Source organism: Microchirus variegatus, assembly GCF_963457635.1.
Source record: "Microchirus variegatus genome assembly, chromosome: 3".
NCBI lineage: Eukaryota > Metazoa > Chordata > Actinopteri > Pleuronectiformes > Soleidae > Microchirus > Microchirus variegatus.
In genome coordinates, this window is record NC_139804.1 from 6219642 (window position 1) to 6241039 (window position 21398).

Below are 21398 nucleotides of genomic sequence, written 5' to 3' on the forward strand. Positions count from 1 at the left end.
TTCTCATCTTCTATCCGAAGCAGTGCAAATAAAATCTGCCACACAAGATCAAACACAAACATTAAAAAAAAGTAAAAAAAAAAATGTCTTATTCATATCCAGGTCTACAGGGATTGAACAAAATATATAGGCATTAAAGAGATGATGTTGACTCTATGAGAGGTGTCAGGAGGAGCAGGATGTGAGGAATTTAAAGGAGGGGTTATCTCGCATCAGAAATGTGATATTATAATCATCATAATAATATAATCACTGTGTTTTGTAACATAGAGGAAGCCTTTTATCTTCAGTGGTGGAGGGTCATCTACAGAAGCCTGGACTGAACAAAGTAAACAGCAGCTGTGAAAGGGGGGCTTGTGTTTAGTTGAAGCTAAAAGAAAAACCTTTTTGCTTCAACTTGTCATTATGATGTCAAAACTGATGGATAGGAAAATTGTGCTATCCATGTTCAAGGTGATCCCTTATAGTAGGCCTTTCTGCCACCAAAACAATCATTTAAATGTGTCTATGTTTTTTCTGCCTGCAGAGGTGCTTATTATGAGTGTCACTGACCAAACACGAGCCGCCAGCGACACAAACGCTGTCAACTTTACCTCCATATGCTCCTAAATCTATGGAATTAGATTTGCGTCAATGTTTCCAAACAAAGCAGACAACACTTTGAGTTCCCACAAAATCAAAATTCAGAAATTGCAAATAACATATCGGTATAATCGTTCAAAATATAAAATTTTTTGTGAAAATACACTTTATGTTTGCAGTGATCGCCATTTGTTTGCACCCCCTATTTTGTTGTTTGTGCCATGTTTTTTTTTTTTTTTTTGTGGGTGGGCCTTAGGAAGCTGCCTTCTGATTGGCTACTGACCAGAAGTCGTCACGGGCTTGGAGTAGCTGTCCGCCTGGAACTCCGACAAAATAATTGTAAATATCTAAAGTCTGTCAACGTTAGATATTTTCAATTATTTTGTTGGATGTTGACGGGAAAACTTGGGGAATGAGTTCCAGACGGACAGCAACTCCAAACCTGTGACAACTTTCGGTCCGTTGAGCTGTTGCTCCAAAACTCAGTAGCCAATCAACAGGCAGCTTTCTAAGGCCCCGCCCATAAACAAAAAACAAATCGGGGAGTGCAAAAGCAAGTGATGGAGTTCCCCAAGTTTTCTCCATTGATATCTGACAAAATCTGTCAAACGTTCGACACTTACAATTATAAGTTCCAGACCTAGCCAATCAGCAGGCAGCTTCCTAAGGCCCCACCCACAAACAAAATAAACAGCTGCAAAGAACAAATCAGGGAGCGCAAAAATAAAGTGAGGGAGTTCCCCAAGTTTTCTCCATCGATATCGGACAATTATAAGTGACAGACCTAGCCAATCTGCAGGCAGCTTCCTAAGACCCCGCCCATAATCATTGCAAACAAAAAGTGTATCTTCACACAAAATAAAAAACAATATTTTTGAATGATTAAATCAATATTTTATTTGCAATTCGTGTATTTAGATTTTTGTGTTGTTTGACAAAAAACATGCACATTCCACTAACACTGCTGCCGCCTAGTGACCATAGAAAATACTGGATGATAAAGGAGAGAGGACAGATGACAGATTTGCATGCTGCAGCCATGGTGAAATTCCATGGAAGCATTTTTCCTGTTTTTTTAACGCAGGCCTATTAATTATTAACTTTGTTGAAATTATGAGGGGGGTCCAGTTCATAAGAGAAAGTGCTGTAATAGATAGACACACAAGTCCGTGGTATTTATGGGAGGGTTCAGGGCCTGCAGTGCTGCCAGGCACTGAGTGCAGTTTCCCCTCCCCCTCAGTTCTTTTTTAATAGTGGTAATAAACTCTGAACAGTGTGTTTCAGTGGAGGTTACAGTGAAGCTCCGCTGGTCAAAATTGTATTTCACGGAATTTTTTTTTTGTGATTATAAAAGTCACCGTCGCAGCTCACAGTGGTGTCTGTATAAATAAAGTTATATGCACGCGTTTAATAACCACATTGTTTGCGCTCTAAATTGAGCTGAAAAATTAAAAACATTAAGTTGCTTTGACACAAATATTATAACAAAAATGTACCCGCTTGTACATTTAATGTTGCTTTGACGACTATCTATTAGTTAAAAGTTGGGTGTAATACGTTGGCAAATGCACTGAACGTTCAGCATCGCTCTGATAACACAGTTATTTATTAATTTAACCAAACATTAAAGTGGATTACATGGCGGTGAATTGGCCTGCACCACCACGTGTGCACAGATTTTCTCCGCATTGCTCTGGTTCCCGATCAGCAGTGAGAGGTTAGTAGGTAATGGACAGTGCACGAGAGAGGTGTAGAAGAGAGTGCAGGCAGGGTGGAGTGGGTGGAGACGAGTGTCAGGGGTGATGTGTGGCACACGGATGGCAGCAAATGTGAATGGAAAGGGACGTTCTGCAAAATGGTAGCTGGACCTGCTGTGATGTATGGCGTGGAGACAGTGTTCCCCGGGTCCTATGTTCCCCGCTTTGTATGAGACCGGGGAATATAGGACCCTTTCTCAAAAAAAGGGTTCTATGTTCCCCGCTGTTCACCCAAAAGGACCGGGGAACATAGGACCCGACCCCTTACCCTAACCCCTAACCCTACCCTAACCCTTTACTCTTGAGCTCCACACCCAGGCTTCCACAAAGTGGGGAACATAGGACCCTTTTTTAAAAAAAAGGTCCGATGCTCCCCGATCGGGGAACATAGGACCCGGGGAACATAGGACCTGGGGAACATAGGACCTGGGGAACATAGGACCTGGGGAACATAGGTACGACTCCGAGACAGTGGCACAGTAGAGTGGTCAAGTCCTGGGTCAGGCTTGCATTTCGTCTGAGAACAGTACCTTGGTACAGAGTGTGGGCTGTGCCCACGTCAACGAGATACGTAACACGATGTCGTATCGGTTTGACAACAATTCACAAGACACTGGAGCCCCGTCTAGCTCCAACCGTACCATTCTACTCAGGTTCCCCAAGGGGAAAGGTGCCAACGGTTGGGTTGGGCTGGTTATTTTTATACTAATTCCTAATGGAAACTTTAAAAACATAATCTACCTTATTGTACCAAACAGAACCATTCCACTTGGTGGAAACACTGCTTAAAAGACAGTGTAGGCTGAGCTGGAGGTGGCAGAGCTGAAGATCCTGAGGTTCTTAGTTGGGAGTGACCAGGATGGGGACATGATTAAGAATGAACATATTGGAGGGATAGCTCAGGTTGAACAGTTTGGAAATAAAGTAAGACAGTTCAGGTTGAGATGGTTTGAAGGAAAATAGGAAGACCACAGAGAAGGTTCATGGATGTTGTGAAAGAGGACCTGAGGACACGATGGAGGCAAATGGTCCGCTTTGTTTAACCTGACACCTGTAGCTGTGCATTTGAGAGTGAATTTGTTGTTTGTCTCGTGTGTGTTTGTCCTGTGATGGACTGAATGAATGTGTTGAAAAGTATTTTTTGATTTAAGTGTATGTTGTGGCCCTCAAAAAAACCAAAAATGATCGTCCCTCAACTAATTGTTGAAGTAAAGTTAACAAAAAAAAGCAAGAAATATGAATAAAACATTCCTGATAGTTATCTCAACCCTGCAGAGAATGTGTAGACTCAGGGGGTTGGATTGTGTGTTTTTATTGTGCAAGTTCTCTGGACGCGTATCATTAAAACTATTGTTAGTGTAGAGCAAATATCTGAATAGTGAATTTTCCGCCTGTAAGCAAAAAGGCAGTGGTTCAGAGGTAATCAGCAGCCGCGGATGTGTCATTTGTGTCACATCCTCGCCACCGATGCCGCTGCCGCCGCTCTCCAGCAGGTTTGCGGACGAGTGCAGCGTTTCATTTGGTGCTCATTACGCAGACTGGATAGACCAGAAGACCCAAGTCTGCCGAGTTATAACTGACGTCTCCATGGCAACACGCCGCTGAATGGGGAAGAGGTGAGGTGCGTAGTGTACTTTGCCTTGAGTGCCTGTTCAGATCCAGATGATTCCCCCATCGCTTACTCAGAAACGGGGACTGGGGGCCATTTATGGAATCCACCTCCTCGCAAGCCTCCACCAACACAGTCCAGAGTGTTTTCACGCTTTGTTGCAACAGAACAGTCACAAGTAATGATTTCATATTCAGAGGGTTTGCTGGTTAGATCCATTCCCCCACTCCTTTACCCCAGAGGAGGTTTTCATCGTCATCGGAAGCCAAAGAGACTTAAAGCGACTTGATCTCGGCAACAACGCTGACTCAAATCCCATATGTGGTGCTTTGGTTGACGAGATGTTCAAAATCTCAGTTTAAAAAGTCTGCGTTTTTTCAAAGTGTGGACGAACAGAAACAAAGACCTGTTTTTCAAGTCCTAATTAGCTCAACGTGACAATCAATCGGCTATGAGCGAAAAAACTCCGCCGTTATTTAGAATTATCAAGGACCCCTGCGACTGAAATGACCTTTAGACCAAAACTCGGGGCCCCTTATCCCTCTGAATAATTTTAAATGAACAACAAAATAAGTCGTTACCGAGAGCTGCAGCCGCTTTAATTAACTGATAAATGATGACATAATTACTGCTGCCTCGCGCTTTGTTTTACTGCCTGATTATTTGTGTCTGTCGTTTTATTGTGTTTTATTGTCTCGATCTCGCCTCCTAAAAGAGATTTTATTGTCATCGTGACTTAAAGATAAAAACAAAGGTATAAAGGTATAAATGAACCTTGTCGTGCGTCATGAAAGACAAATACCTTGTATTCAGGAGGGCTGGAGTACGTTGAGGTAGGTGTAGTAACCATGGGGGCGCATTAGTTGGCGCTAAAGAGGCAACATGCTACGTCCAGGCCCAAGTGTGGCATATCAAATTATGTATGATTTGTAAGATTTTGAGTTTAGTAAAGAATAGTGTTGGCCCGCTAACGCCAGTAACGCCATTAATGTTAGCGCCTGACGCGTTTCCATGACGACTGATTGTTAAAATGAGGCTCTAAAGTAATGCAGTTTTTCGTGCCGCGGCACCAGAGACCAGGCACTGTTTACCAGTTAGCTCCATTAGCTGCGTTAGCTCCTTTTGCGATGTTAGCACGCCTACAGTCGAACTGGAGCGGTCTGTTTATTGAACGAAAAGAGCAGCGCTACAAATAACCAGCGTACCTGTGTACTGCGTATGTGTGCCTCTGTTTTTAAAGTTTAGCGTTACTTTAGAGACTCATTTTAACAATCGGGAGTCACGTAAACATGACGTCACGCGCGTCTTTTTCCACTCAGTCATCATGGAAACGCGGCGTCCTCTACCTGAGAATTCCTGATAAAACTTTGGATTGAGATCAAGTGGTCATGACCCGACTTTCAGGGGCGCTATAGAGCCCTGGTTCTACACATGGGTCCGAGCTCAATGCTGTCGTCACATTTTTTACGCACTTTGACGTCCATTTCTATGCATGTTAACCCCCTGAAAGCCCTATTTCACTTCCTGTTTACACCTGAATGGTGACATTGTAATTGTGTTACCATGGATGCAGAAAAGTGATAATTTTTATCTGGAAAGTACAGAAAGTTCTAAATGAAAACACAGCTGCCCTGTGGTCACTTATGTGGTTTTAATGGAGGTCAGAAAAACTTTTTTTTTTTTTAATCCACCTTCTCATCTCAACAACCGGACGCGTGAAAGACCGCGTCCTCCTTTCACAGCGCTCTTAATGAAATCTTCGCTCAGTGACACTCCCATCGACATCATAATGGAGCTCTGCTGATCAGTGTGTGAGTGTCCTGGGGTGGTGGAAATTAATCTCTCTGGTGTGTAAAGTGCTGATGATGATGATGTGTAAATAAATCACAGCGCATTTATCTGACCTTTAGTGTGTGTGTGTGTCTGTGTGTGTGTGTGTTGTAGCTGGGAAGTGCTGCGGTTCCTGTTGTCAAACCTGCGCTGGTGGATGGAGGAGTTCCGCTTCGACGGCTTCAGGTTTGACGGCATCACCTCCATGCTGTTCCATCACCACGGCATCAGTAAGACCGGAGATTTATCCGTCAATAATTTCAATAACGTGCAGAAAAATACGTTGGAAATCATTTACCAAACATCTCCCAGAAAATATTTGGTTACCATTTCAAAAATATTACCACATAAGGCACGAGATTTGTGATTTGGGTCACGATGGTCTTTAAAACAGGGGTCTCCAACGAGCAGCGTATAACAAACCCTGCTTACATTTTTATCTACTCAAACTCAGGGGTTACTAAAGTATTTTAGTAGTTTACCAGTTAGCTCCGTTAGCTGCGTTAGCTCCTTTAGCGCGGCTACAGTCGAATAAGGAACAGTCTTTTTATTAAATGAAGAGAGCAGCGCTACAAATAACCAGCGTACCTGCGTACTTCGTATGTGTGCCTCTGTTTTTAAATGTTAGCGTTACTTTACAGACTAATTTTACCGATATATGTGTATACGTATATATATGTATACATGTTATTATCTAATTGGAACACTCAGACTTGTTGAAACCTCTGATTAATCCCAGTTATCATACTGTGAGCAGTTTGTTTCAATAACAACAGGTATGTGTAACATTAATGTAACCATTGCCTGATTAATAAACCCATATGGAAATATTACAAATCAAGAAAAATGCATGTCGATGAGTTAAACACACCTTATATATATTTAAAAAACGAAACAACAACAACAGGAGTTTTGAAAACAAAAGGCTCGATCAGGCAAGGAAGTCAGAATAAAACCAAAGTGCAGAATACCACATTAAAACCGCTGCATTCAGGATTAAAAGAAAGATTAATAAGATTCTGTGAGTTGTTTTGAGGATGAGTAACGTGACCCCGGAGCAGAATAAGCAGTTACGAGATCAGAGAGGACACTGAGTGAGATTATCCAGAGCTTTATAGACAAATAGAAGCATTTTTTTTTGAGTGAATATGCACTGAGTTATAGACGGTCCCATTCGCAAGGGGTTTGAACCACGGGGAGAGGGAAGCATGATTTTAATATGAAACAGATTTGACAATTAAAATGACTTCTTAACTGATCCCCGACAGACACAGACAGTTAATTAACAATATAACCCTGAGTATTCACAAATGCATTTTGTGTGAGAATCACTGAGAAGTCTAAATCTTTCAGTCTGAAGATAACGAAAAAACAAAGGGAAGCATTATATATCAAGGAAAGATCGCACATTTTTATTATGTGCGTAACAACTGTGAAGTGTGAACCTAAAAGCTGTGCAGAAAATGTGGATTATATATATATATATATATATATATATATATATAGTATGTGTCTTATATTGTTATGAATCTGCTTTTCATATCCATCCATCCAAATCTAGTGTTCATATGTTCTCGACATGAACCCAAATGACACCAAAATGAGCGTCAGAACTAAAAATACAACAGCAGAGTTAAGGTTTTTTTTTTTTAGAAGTTTGAGGGTTGGAAAACATGACGAGTGTTGACTGCGTGGGCGTTTGAACCCTCAGGCGTGGGCTTCTCCGGGGACTACAGCGAGTATTTTGGCCTTCAGGTGGATGAAGACTCTTTGGTTTACCTGATGCTTGCCAATCACATTCTCCACACCCTCTACCCTGATTGCATCACTGTGGCAGAGGTAAGACCAAACACACACACACACACACACACACACACACACACACACACACACACACACACACACACACACACACACACACAGCTGCTAACACCTTCAGCATCCACTCACTTTGCAAAGACACTGCCCACAGCTATTATTCATTAAAACCCACTTATTAGTTACCTCACTTACGTATTCATAGGTGAGATTAACAAGCAATTTAGGAAGGAAATGGGATGTCACCCTCTTTTTTTTTTTTTTTTTTTGCTCTGTGAAATAGTATTTTTTTTTTTTTTCTTTCAATATGAGAGCTGTGCTGTGGAGTGGTATTGACGTGATCTCAGGGCCCACTCCTGGGAAAGACACCTGTGCACACAGAGAGAAAATAAGATATGAAATAGTGTGGCGTCTCCGCAGGATGTGTCAGGGATGCCCGCTCTCTGCAGAGCCGTGCAGGAAGGAGGCCTCGGGTTCGACTACAGACTGGCAATGGCCATTCCTGACAAGTGGATTCAGGTGAGATGATTTACTCTTTTAATGTCCCCCTTGTATAGAAGCCCATTTCAAAACAAGAGGTTCAATTTAGCCGTGATAATAAACAATACCATCAAAGTAAGTCATAACTATGAGATAAATAGTGGGAAACTATGATTTTTTTGACATTTTATCTCACAATTATGACTTTTTTTTATCTCATGATATGACATTGTATGTAACCCTAACCCTTATCTCATAATTATGACTTTTCATCTCATAATTCCAACTTTTTATCTCATCATTTCATCTTTTTGTCATCATGACTTTTTCTCATTAGTTCAACATTTTTATCTCATAATTTCGACTTTTTATCTCATAATTTCGTCTTTTGTCTCATAATTATTACTTTTTCTCATAATTTCAACTTGTTTAACTCATAATTTCAAAATGTTATCTCATAATTATGACTTTTTATCTTATAATTTCGACTTTTTATCTCATAGTGATGTCTTTTTATCTCATAATTTCAACTTTTTATCTCATAATTATGACTTTTTCTCATAATTTCGACTTTTCATCTCATAATTCCAACTTTTTATCTCATATTTCCAACTTTTTATCTCATAATTATGACATTTCAGCTCATAATGATGACATTTCAGCTCATAATTTCGACATTTTAGCTCATAATTATGACTTTTTATCTCATAAATAAGACTTTATCTCATAATTTCGACATTTTAACTCATAATTTTGACTTAATCTCATAACCATGATTTTTTTTTAATCACACAATCATGACTTTTTATCTCAAAATTTCAACTTTTTATCTCATAATTTTCACTGAAAATAAGGATATTTTTTTTATCATGGCTAAGTTTTACCTCTTTTTGTTTTTTGCTTCCATACTCTTGTTGTTGTTTTTTTAGAGGCCTGAATGTTTTTATTTCCCTTCCCAGCCACCTTTATAGACACTGTCCCCCTTAAAATCTATATAGAATCTTCTCTCTGGGCCAAATATAGAGAGGGGGGAAAATGAGAAACAAGGGGCGAAAGACAAAGTAGCCTCGTGATGTATTACACTTACCCAGCTTTTGATGCTTTTAAGAAGCTTTGAAGAGTAAAGAAATAAGTGTTTGAGGATCACGTCCTCTAGAGAGATATACTATACATTCACACTGTTCTGTTACACTGTTGTAACAAGAACGGACAGAAAGGCTCGATACACAAAGCAATTAATGGCAATATGCAGAGAGATGAACGGTGCAAACATTATCGACTGCCTTGTGAAATGTCGGGAGTTCACCAGAAACGTTTTCATCCCCGTGAAAAGTTTTCATTTACTCGCACAAAAAAGATTAGAAAAACTACACAGGCCTGAACCGTGTATTTAATTCCACTTCAATAGAATAGCCCTGATTTAAGCCGATAGTTTTCATTTTTAAAGACCTGAGTCGTAAAGTTATTCAATTGATGTTTTTGTATGAAGTTGCTTTATATTTTAAATTGCATTATATATCTCCTGTAATGATGACAAACCAAACATAATGCACCTCTCGGGCAGCGAGCCCTGGTCACAATTGTATTGTGTCATGATACATGGGTGCAGATTCAATTCTGATTTATTGCAATTCTGCCTGTATTGCACTTCAATAGTGTCAATAATTACATTTTCTTTTCTTTCTGTTTTTTTCTAAACCACATTGTAATGATGATACATGTCTTGAGACAATAACGCACAAGTCACGTGTCAACGTTAGTCTGACGTTTATCTAAATTGAACTGGACAGTGGTGCATACAGGAGCTAGCAGAATTGCTACATTTAGCTGCTGCGCTAATAATAAAATAAATGGTATGAGGCCAAGTAGAAAATAAAGTGGATTTTTCTTTGGATTTTGGAAGTCCAGCAGTTCTTTCTTCAGTGACAGTAAATTATTTTTTAACATCTGAACGGACCCCTTTTATTTCGGCGATAGTGTTAGCTTGAATCGCTTCCATAGCCTTCACCTTGGTTGCTAGCAGCGTTGAAGGTGTCTTCATGTGTCTTTCATGTTATGATTCTGTTGTTTCTATAAGGAAAATATTTAGTCTTTATTTTTTCTGTGAATTCTTTTTTAACATCTGAACGGACCACTTTTATTTCGGTCATAATGTTAGCTTGAATAGCTTCCATAGCCTTCACCGTGGTTGCTAGCAGCATCACAGGCGTCTTCATGTGTCTTTCATGTTATGATTCTGTTCTTTCTATAAGGAAAATATTTGGTCTTTAGTTTTTCACTAAATTCTTTTTTTAACATCTGAACGGACTGCTTTTATTTCGGTCATAATGTTAGCTTGAATAGCTTCCATAGCCTTCACCGTGGTTGCTAGCAGTGTCGCAGGTGTCTTCTCGTTATGATTCTGTTGTTTCTATAAGGAAAATATGTAGTCTTTAGTTTTTCAGTGAATTCTTTTTTAACATCTGAAACGGACTGCTTTTATTTCGGTGATAGTGTTAGCTTGAATTGCTTCCATAGCATTCACCATGGTTGCTAGCAGCATCGCAGGTGTCTTCATGTGTCTTTTATGTTATGATTCTGTTCTTTCTTTAAGGAAAATATTTGGTCTTTAGTTTTTCAGTAAATTCTTTTTTTAACATCTGAAACGGCCTCCCTTTATTTCGGTGATAGTGTTAGCTTGAATAGCATCCATAGCATTAACCGTGGTTGCTAGCAGCATCGCAGGTGTCTTCACATGTCTTTCATGTTATGGTTCTGTTGTTTCTATAAGGAAAATATTTAGCCTTTAGTTTTTCAGTGAATTCTTTTTTAACACCTGAACTGAACGGACCGCTTTTCTTTCGGTGATAGTGTTAGCATGAATAGCTTCCATAGCCTTCACCGTGGTTGCTAGCAGCGTCGGAGGTCGTACCTATGTTCCCCGGGTCCTATGTTCCCCGTTTTTCCCAAAAAAGGTCCACTTTGTATGTGACAGGGGAACATAGGACCCTTTTTTTGAAAAAGGGTAGGGTTAGGATAAGGGTCACAGAAAGGGTCCTATGTTCCCCGGTCACATACAAAGTGGGGAACATAGGACCCGGGGAACATAGGACCCGGGGAACATAGGACCCGGAGAATATAGGACCCGGGGAACATAGGTACGGTCCCCAGCGTCGCAGGTCTCTTCACGTGTCTTTCATGTTATGATTATGTTGTTTTTATAAGGAAATTGTGTAGTCTTTATTTTTTCATTAAATGATATTTTAACATTTGAACGGACAGCTTTTATCTCGGTGATAGTGTTAGCTTGAATAGCTTCCATAGCCTTCACCGTGGTTGCTAGCAGCGTCGCAGGTGTCTTCATGTGTCTTTCATGTTATGGTTCTGTTCTAGGAAATATTCACACTTAAGATGCAGCATTTCCTGGAGGGGGAAACCAGATATACAGTCCTAGTTTATTTTCAATTAATTGCAGGGCTTCCTGGTTCATTATGATCTTATTTGAGCGTCTTGACAATTTCCTACAGTACATGTCCATGTACATCTTTAAGAAATGTAAACAGATGAAAAATAATTGTTGTTATGGAGAAAGAGATACATAAGACATATGTACGTTTACGTGGTCTCTTGTGTTTACTTCTAAATCAGAGCAAATTTGTCGATGAGCTCGCCTGCCGCACGGACACTAAGAGTCAATATTTGTCGTACGGCATACACTGTTAGCGTTAGCCGTACGTGTCCACAATTAGCATTTTCCTTAGATTAGAAATGATGTGGAGTCAATTAAAATGTATACATTCTCTTGATGCGAGTGTGAAGGTTGTGCCGCGCTTTGATTATGTTAACATGAAGGGCATCTAAACATGGATGCAGAGGAAATTTCCTGTGATTATGATTATTTCTGTGTGTTTTTTTTTTTCTTAAGTGGACGATTTGAATAAGCAGACTGTCGCTTTTGCATTTCACTTCAGTTCATTATTCAGTCTGAAATGTCTGTCCTTGGGGAACTTTTAAAGGATGCGCCAGAAAAAAAGTTCCTTTTTATATATTGAATTCAAAGCCAGAGCCCAACAAAAACAGATCCTCGTCCTCGCGTCGTCCTCCTCCACACTGTCAGGGGAAATATAGAGAATGAATCAAAGAAAGAAAATGACCAATTGTTTTTTTTTTCTTTTTGATTTAATATTAAGTTTTAATTGAACCGAAAGAGTTTTCGATTAATGCATTTCATTAAACGGCACCAGAGCATGACAGTTTATCGCCGTAAAGCCTGGACAGTCATTTCAGCGCCAGTTCCCTTGACCAGATTTCTGTTGCTTTTCAGTCTTCAGTGAGCCTTTCAACTTAAGTTGATATTTTGAAAGTCTAATTGCATTTGAGTTCAAATGGGGAATGATTTAAAAAAATTAACTTCCATTTTCTTTTTTTTCTTTACTTTTAATCATATTTTTCTTCTGTTGTAGTACAAGTTTGAACATTATTTCGAAGGATGACCACATTTGTCTTTCTTTCTTTGGAGAAGTGGGTCAAAAAGCCATTTTCCGTCTCATTTTTAGTGTTTATCCGTTGTTTTGTGAAGGTTAGCTTCAGTCCCAGTAATGCGTCCACTTTCAAAGAAACGTGACAAACAGCCTGCACAGACAAAAAAAAGAAAGGGAAGACTTTGCCTGTGGTTTTAAGTTCATATTCACTCATAACACTACTTCACGAAAATCCCGTTTGTGCTTTACAGCAGTGGGTACTCATTTCACACACGTAAACAACAGGAATTAACATTAAAGGTGATATATGTATTATAATAAGTCATAAGATGAAATACTGGCTTCACTGAAAACAACGGTCCAGCTACAAAGATATTGTAAAAAAAAAAAGTTCTCGGCCCGTAAAATGCGTTTATGTTCTGGTCTGCCGTGTTTGTCACGTACGTAACACGGCTCGTAGCACTTTTTCAACAGCGCGAGAAGAGAGCAGTTAGCTGCAATGCAATGTAAATACTGAATGATAACAGACCTTAAAAAAATCCTCAGTACCTTTCTCAAAAACGTCTCGACCAGAGGAGAAGACGTAAGACTTGTAAACATATGTTTACAGTATATTATTTTCTCCATAACCACACAAACATACACTACGGGATTGTCCACACGAAAACACTTTGCACGTTTAAAAAACGATATGTGCTTCCACGTCCAAAAGTCTCCAATAACACCAGAAAAAGTCACTAGAGGGCTCTGAATACTCGCTTAATGGTGTAATAAATGTGTAATAAATCTAAAGCAACTGGCCATAAAATCCTCCTAATATGACACAGACTCAGGAATAATGTTCATTTAATAAACTGAACTCACCAACAACAACAGTACAGCCAAAATATTCGCATTAAAAAAAATCTTTTGTAGACTGCAAATCATGTTTATGTTTTGAAATCATGTTTTGGCATGCCGTCTACCAATCATTGCAGTCAGTAGAGTCTCAGCTGCCGAGCAACCACGGGTTGCCAGTTACGTTTGAGATACAATGGCGGAGAAAACGAAACCTCAAAGATCTCGGTATTTTGATATTTTTTAATGTAGTAACCATTTTTGACCACATTGGCGCCGTTAATATAGCAACAAAGTTGCTAAAAAAAAAATTGCGTTGACAACCAATACGCTACAGGCCTGGCATATGTACTACAACAAAGAGTTACTTTTTCAAAACAAAGAAATATATTGTTTGTTTAGCACCTTTTCATGTGTATAGGGCCTATAGGTACAATCATAGACCTTCTTTAATCACAAGCACATTTTGTTTCCTGGCGCGGTGATCAATATTGTACAGAATCAAAGCTTTTATCCGGCGCAGAAGGCAGTCTTTATTCATTGCTGCGATTCTTTCCACGCTGCAGCTTCTCTACAATGACATTATTTCATCTCTCTTTCGTTACTTTGCATACTGATAGCTGCGGCACAGCGAGAGCAGGATATCTTTTATGTAAATACCCCGACTATGACTTTAAAGTGATTTTAATTAGCGCCGCGCACACATCAAGACCTTCTCGCTGCTTTTTGTGTTAAATTCTTACATCTCATATATAATTGACAAAAGCATTTCACTCGGGCAAACATAGTGGTTTTAATTTGGAGGACTTGTAATTTAAGTCAAATAATTAAAATAGTCTTTCCTGCCAATATAAAGAATTTAAACACTAGATTTAACATAATTAAAAAAAAAAAAAAAAAAAACTCTTAACATAGCCTAACAGGAAGAGTAACTTTATTGTCAAACTTGTAATGTTATAAAAACAACTTAAATATTTAATATCACTGCTAAGAGTACTTTGTAATCATTACTGGCAAACAAGATGATGCTCTTGAGTGAGATGTTACCATCCAGCTTTCGCTGCAGACTGGATGGGAAATTTCTGGGCGCCGAATATCCTCCGTCCTTCCACAACAACTGCTGAAGCACCCTTTAGCGCCGCACTTCAGCCCCAACTGCCACTGTGAAAGTACTTAATGGCCCACAATGGGAAAACATTTGTTATAACTGTGCAGCCATCGGGTATAAAAGTCCATATCTGTTTGATGTTGAAGTACAGGGAAGACGCATGCGTTTATAGTCCATGTCCAGGGATATATAAAGGTTATAAATATGAGTGTGCTTGTTGTTGTTTTTTTTTTTTTTTGGTTTGTTTCGGAAAGTTTGATGCCGCTAACATCCTCCTCTAAAGAACTTGGATAAATCTACTGTACTGGTATCAGTACATAAATACTAATTTGTTTTCTTGGCCCCTTTTGGTGTTTTCTTCAAAGTCTGCATTAATAATAAAAAAACGCCACCCATTCATCATCTTCAATCTGCCACAGTGTTTTGTGTTTTTTTTTTTTTTTCGCAAATCAGCAAATATGAGTTTAAAAATATGTTTCTTGGAGAAAGAGAGCGGCAGCTGTTGTCTCTGGGGGACGCGTCTGTTTGATTTGGCTGGTGAATGTTGTATTGTTTTCTTTTACTGTATACATGTACGTGTGTGTCTATAGTCACTTTTCTCAGGACCAGTTGTCCTCATGGAGACCAAATCCTGGTCCTAATGAGGCAGAAGTTAATAAGTTTTTAACTGGTTATAGTAAAAGGCGCCATATGTAAGAATGTGGTCACAAACGGTTACTACACTCCAATTCAAAATACAAAGGTCTTTTAGGTTTTTGTTTTCTCCGCCATTGTAGCTCACACGTAACTGGCAACCCGTGGTTGCTCGGCAGCTGAGACTCTACTGACTGCAATGATTGGTAGATGGCGGAAGGTGGCGCCACATGCCAAAACATGATTTCAAAACATAAACATGATTTGCAGTCTGCAAAAAAATATTTTTAATGCAAATATTTTGTCTGTACTGTTGTTGTTTGTGAGTTCAGTTTGTTATATGAACATTATTCCTGAGTCTCTGTGACATATTAGGAGGATTTTATGGCCAGTTGCTTTAGATTTATGACATAATGCACCTTTAATGTTAGACGTAAGGCTACGGTAAGGCTGGTTTTGCAGGAAATTAGGATATTTTGTGACAGTGAGGACAATATTTGGCCGCGGTTTCATGCAGCCGTGCAATCATGACTCCGCCCATCTTGAGTCATGGAAAACCAATCTAAACCGGGCCATAGCGAACTAGGACCATAGTAGAAAAGGACCACAAATGTCCTGACCTCTGACCTTTCAGGGTTAAGACTTGGGTTGGATTTAGGAATTTAGTTGTAATGGTTAAGGTTAGGGTAATGTAATGGTCATAAGGGTCCATAAATATTGGGACATTGACACAATTCTCTTCTTTTTGGCTCTGTACACCAATCCAGTGGATTTGAAATGGAACGGTATAGGAATTAGAACACTTTCTATATGTGCCTCCCACTTTTTAGGGGACCAAAAGTTAATGGGACAATTGACTGAAAAACTATTTCATGGACAGGTGTTGGCTATTCCCTCATTATGTCATCTTCAGTTAAGCAAATAAAAGTTCTGGAGTGTTGCAATTGTGCTGAAAGTGTGCCGTTAAAGCACATGCTGTCTGTTTCGTTTCAAATCCATTGTAGTGGTGTATAGAGACGATGTCCCAATATTTATGGCCCTGACTGAAAATGATGTCTCTTATTATGAATTCTGTACAAGAATCTGTATGTGTTGAGATGTAATCATGTCCTATTTAGAGTAAGTAAGAGTCCGTGTTGGCAGAGTGCCTTTAGAGGTTCTCTGTTCTCAGATCTTTATACACGACCCTGCACTCAACGTTACACTCACCATATTTTTTTGGGTTGGGGGAAAAAAAAGCCGGAGCAAAAGCGCGTGACCTCGGCACCACATGTGTGCTCTTGCGCTACAGTTTTGTGTGTTTCTCGATGGGGGGAGTCTACGCATCGTTAATCAAGTCTGTACATCACAGCAGTGGGTTTTTTTTTTTACTCAGCAGTGAGGGATGGAGGGAATAGAACAGAAGGGCAGAAGGAGGGATAGTCCCGGACTTGACCTTCCTTGGCGATGCTCTGGCGCTGGCAGTGGCAGGCAGTGCCGCACTGCTGAGAACCAGCCTCCTTTCACAGGATTATCCTCAGGATTGCCTCTGGAGAGGCTTTTAGTTCTTTTAAAAAAACAAAAAAAAAAACAATATTCATTTAGATGCCTCTTCTTGGTTGTGTGTTTTGTCTCGCTTCCTTGATGAGGCTCGACGCCACGTTGGAGAAAAAAAAAAAAAAAAAAGTCAGATGAAAGAGAGCATGCGGCAAAATTCATGTAGGCAAGCGTCGGTATGAACGCGCCTCGGTGTAGTCGGTGAAGTGCACTCGGGGGCTCGCCTCGCCTCTTCTCACAGAGTGTCAATTAGGGAGGGATTTGAATGGACTGAAGTGGAGCCTCCAGTGAGGTGTGTGTGTGTGTCGCGAGGACGCAGTGAGGACAGGGATTCAGAGCGAGATAGAGACAGACAGGCAGGAAGAAACAGATGGAACGAGAGACAAAGAGCCGTTTGAGCTTATTTATAGTTCTGCACGTGTGCGTGAATGAACTGCTCTTGGCTCCTCGGGTGGGGGGGGGGGGGTGTGGAGAGGCCTCATGCTGTGCTGCGTCCCCTGCATGACTGATTGATGTGACTCATTTGCTGGCTGCAGAAGACTAACAGGCTTTGTAAAAAAAAAAAAAAAAAAATTGAAGATATCCTAATGAGAGGATCAGATGAGGCTCAAGTTTGGATGATGTGATCCGGTTGTGAGCATAAAATGCTGTCACTTCTAATGGATCATTGTACAAAAGCCCTCTAATTTAACAAGCACCCTTCCCTCCAGCTACAGTAAATTGCATTGTAATTGAAACAATTAGAGGCGGAGGAGGAGGAGGTGGTTTAGAGCTCGGCGATCGCTGCTCGGATGGGGGATGAGGGCGATGCAGAGAATTTTTCTGGCATCCCTCGGTTTCTCTCAGCCCTTCAACTCCTCTGACCTCCGAGTCAAATGCCTCCAGTTTTTTTGCCTCCGTTTAATTAAACTAAAAATATCAGCCAGCACAACTCTCTCTCTCTCCCTAATTTCTGGGGGTGGAAGAAAAAAAAAATCAATTTGCGGTTCTCGAACACTCTGTCCATCATACTGGAAACACTTTCAATTAGAGTGATTTAATAAAAAAAGTCAAGGCTGCTGGTAAGCAAAACGACGGACAACATGGAAGACTCGGTGTCACTCTCCAGAAGCATTTTTGGTGTCATCCATGTTAGAGTGAGGCTACTTCCTGCTGTTGAGAAAAAGGGGAACCTTTCATAACCCTAATCATGGATGTATTATATGAACTGGATAGAGCACCGCTCCTTTGCTTCCGTTCATTCCTATGAAGCTGCTCACCCAGCGCATATGCCAAAAAAGTTTTTTCCGGGTTATGGGGCCCATAGAGCATGCGCAGTAGTGTCACAACCATATAAAGATCTAATAAAAACCCATGTCCATGTCTCGAGGTGTCCTGTGGACACTTTTACAGGCGTCTCTTTTACTATTGTGGTCAATGGGAAAATTGCTTTTTGGGCTCCATGGGGTTTTCTGTTGCAGTACCCACAGTGGCCCCCATGCGGTGCTCTATCGAGTTCATATTATACATCCATGACCCTAATCCAATAATTACTAAAAATGTATTTAAAGCGGCCATGGAGAGGTCCGATCTAGGGTCTACTTACATACATTAACTTTTTTTTATGGTCAAAAACTGCCTCACTGAAGCTCTAGTCAGCCACGCTGTTTCAGACTGAAATCTCACCCCCCAGAAGACAGAACTGTGTTGTGATTGGCCAGGTACCTGGAAGTGACGTAATCAGCACACCAGCTCTCAGAAAGCGCAGCTCCCCCCTCTGGAACGGTGGATGCACTGCTAGTCATTATCAAAACATTGTTTTAAGAGTGTTTAAAGCGCACATAGAGTGGTCCTGTTGCACATAATATGTGAGTTATGGAGGTCTACTTACATACATTAACTTGTTTTTATGCTCAAAAACCTCCTAGTTGCTGTAAACGAGCCAATAGAAATCTCTCCTCACTGAAGCTCTCATCAGCTGTGCTGTTTCAGACTGAAATCTCACCTCCAGAAGACAGAACTGTGTTGTGATTGGCCAGCCAACGAGAGCTTTCTCAACTGTCTTGTGATTGGCCAGGTATTTGGAAGTGACATAATTAGCATGTCAGCTCTCAGAAGCGCAGCTCCCTCCTCTGGACAATGGATGCACTGCTACTCATTATCAAAACAAGAGTCAGAAGACAGTGTCTCAAGTGATCAAGATCTGCTGTTCAGGAGACGGGATCCTTACGTCACGATTCCAGGCTTTTTCAGAGCGCTTGCAGAGACCGAGAATACAATAAAACCCAGCGTTCTCAGCAGTGGCTGAATTGTTTGTTTTGAACCTTCAGGGCTTCATAAACGAGGTAACGGCGCAGATACACACCAAAAAAAACAGCGTCGGAACTTCCGGTCTATGGGAGCTTCAAAATCCCTCAAACTGTCTTACGTTGTGACATAAAGTCGTCTCTTCCAACAGGAAGTAGCACATGCATCGATGAAATAGTGTTTCTGTGAGGGATCAGGTAAGCGCCCTGTGAGGTCTCTCCTTGCTAAGCGGCGGCGCAGAGACTGAGACGGTGTAGGCGCTTTCAGCTTCTACAGGAAAGCTGCGAGGTTAGCTCAGAGGCCTCCTTTCAACTCATCCAATCTCCTGACGGGAGACATCTGCGTGGGCGCAAAGTTCATTAATCTCGAAAAAAACTGTGGAGGAAAAAAAAGATGACAGAGGCATTCGGGGGGTTGATCTGTGGGATATAGCTCTTAGTACACCTTTTTTTTTTTTTTTATTCTACGCTCGCCGTCTGGGGACAGACAGACATGTGAGGAGAGGACGTCCCCATAGCAACGCAAACTCTAACTCCAGAGTGGGTGTTTGCAAACACTTGAGAAGCAGGACAAGTAAAACAGGAGCTAAATGCACGGGGGGGGAACGTCTTGTGACGCAGCAGAGGCGTTTAAATCACTCAGTGCCAGCGAGATGACCTCATCCTGCGCCGCTACATCCTTTTTCTTTTTTTTTTTTTTATTCTTTTTTTTTTATTCCGGCTCCGGCTAATTAATCTGGGCACTCTGGTTGGCTCCTGACAGCAGGCTTGTAAAGTAAGATTTGTGCACTGCTCATTATCATTGATGAAGTGGACTGTCAGCCGCGGCCAGGAAGCTCGGCTGGTCGGGGCTGATGTGGGTGAGCTGCTGGGAGAGGGAAGTCGTCAACCCAGTCACTGCTGTCTCCGCTCCGACAGTCGCGCTGCCGGATTAATTGCTCCCGGACCACTTTTGCGGTTGAATTGAATTGTAATGATTCATAAGGAAGTGTAAAGTGTCTGATTGTAGGTGGATGTGGAGGCGGCCGGGATGATCTCAAGGGGGAACTTTCACTAGCTTCACTTGTTTGGCTTTTTTTTTTATATAAATATATATATATATATATATATATATATATATATATAAATATATATAGCTGCAGGAATTAAACTAGCATTTGGGAGGATTTATTTCACTTTGCGTCTTGCATTAAGCCACAGGAGAGAGTTTTCTTATTAAACTTTATATTAATGTTCGATTTAAAATCCTAGTGCTGCATTGGAATATCATACATTTATAATATGTTACAGCGCCGCATTAAATAACTATATAAAAAAAAAAAAATGTCAAGACTAACCTATTCTGTTGAGTGGTGCACTTACATAAGCCAAGACTCTCTCCTTCACTCGGGGGGTAATTGGTGGAATTGAATAAGTATATACATACTAATAAGTATGTTAAAGGGAAGGTCTACAAGATCAGCTGTGATGTACGGTTTGGAGACATCATTTGAGAGACATCTCAAGTCGGACACTTGGGGGGATAAGTGTAAGAGAGGCGAGGCTGAGATGGTTTGGCAGAGGGCAGGGATAGCGATCGGTACTGGACGAAAGGATGATGAAGAGGTAGACCACAGAGGAGGTTCATGGAGGTTGTGAAGGAGGACATGAGGACAGGGCAAGACCACTCAACGATACAAGAAGTCAGAGGTGGAAAGTAACAAAATACATTTACTCAAGTTACTGTATTGAATACTTTATTTTGTGTATTTTGTATTTTTTTAAGTACAATTTAAAATCAGGATTTTGTATTTTACTCGAGTACGCATTGACTCAAGTATTGTACTTAGTTACTTTATAAATCCTATCCATTACTGAGTAAAAATAAAAATGGCGACATGGAAACATGGCGTCTCGCTGCTAACAGTGGCTATGCAACCGCGGCCCGCGACTGTGTTATTTTACACGACTTTTTGAAACACTACGAAAATGAAACAAAAACTATTATACAGTGACTAGACAATGCAGGAGCACATAATATGTATAAAAAAGTGGATTTTGGGTCATATAAACCCAAAAATACTACGCAGTGTCCCTTTAAAGTACATTTCAAATGAACTACTTTTTACTTCGACTTGAGTACATTTTCAAATGAACTACTTTTTACTTCAACTTGAGTAATATTTCATCAAAGTATTGGTACTTTTACTTGAGTACAATATTGTAGTACTTTTTTCACCTCTGCACGAAGTATACCAAGCATGTAAGCATTTAAAATACATCGTTTGGTATTTGTCACCTTAGAATACTAAAGGCAAGGGCCTTGCTTTATGGCAGCAGCCATCTTGTGTCGCAGTGTTTCGACAGCAACCTGGATAAACAAACCAGCAAGAACAAGGTTTTACTCTTTTGAAAGAACTCTTACTGTACCCTACAAAGAAATTACTACGACCCCGACATTCTCTCTAACGTGTAGTTCATTCG

At 40.4% G+C, this 21398-nt stretch overlaps 1 protein-coding gene across 1 annotated transcript in view; it reads left to right on the plus strand.

Moving 5' to 3' along the window:
• The window catches only part of gbe1b (glucan (1,4-alpha-), branching enzyme 1b), a 144307-nt gene that overhangs the window by 52492 nt on the left and 70417 nt on the right, over nt 1–21398 (plus strand). Inside the window, exons 8-10 of the mRNA XM_083886192.1 lie at nt 5893–6008; nt 7490–7617; nt 8017–8115. Coding sequence (XP_083742318.1) covers nt 5893–6008; nt 7490–7617; nt 8017–8115 — 343 coding nt within the window. The remainder of the gene's footprint in view (nt 1–5892; nt 6009–7489; nt 7618–8016; nt 8116–21398) is intronic.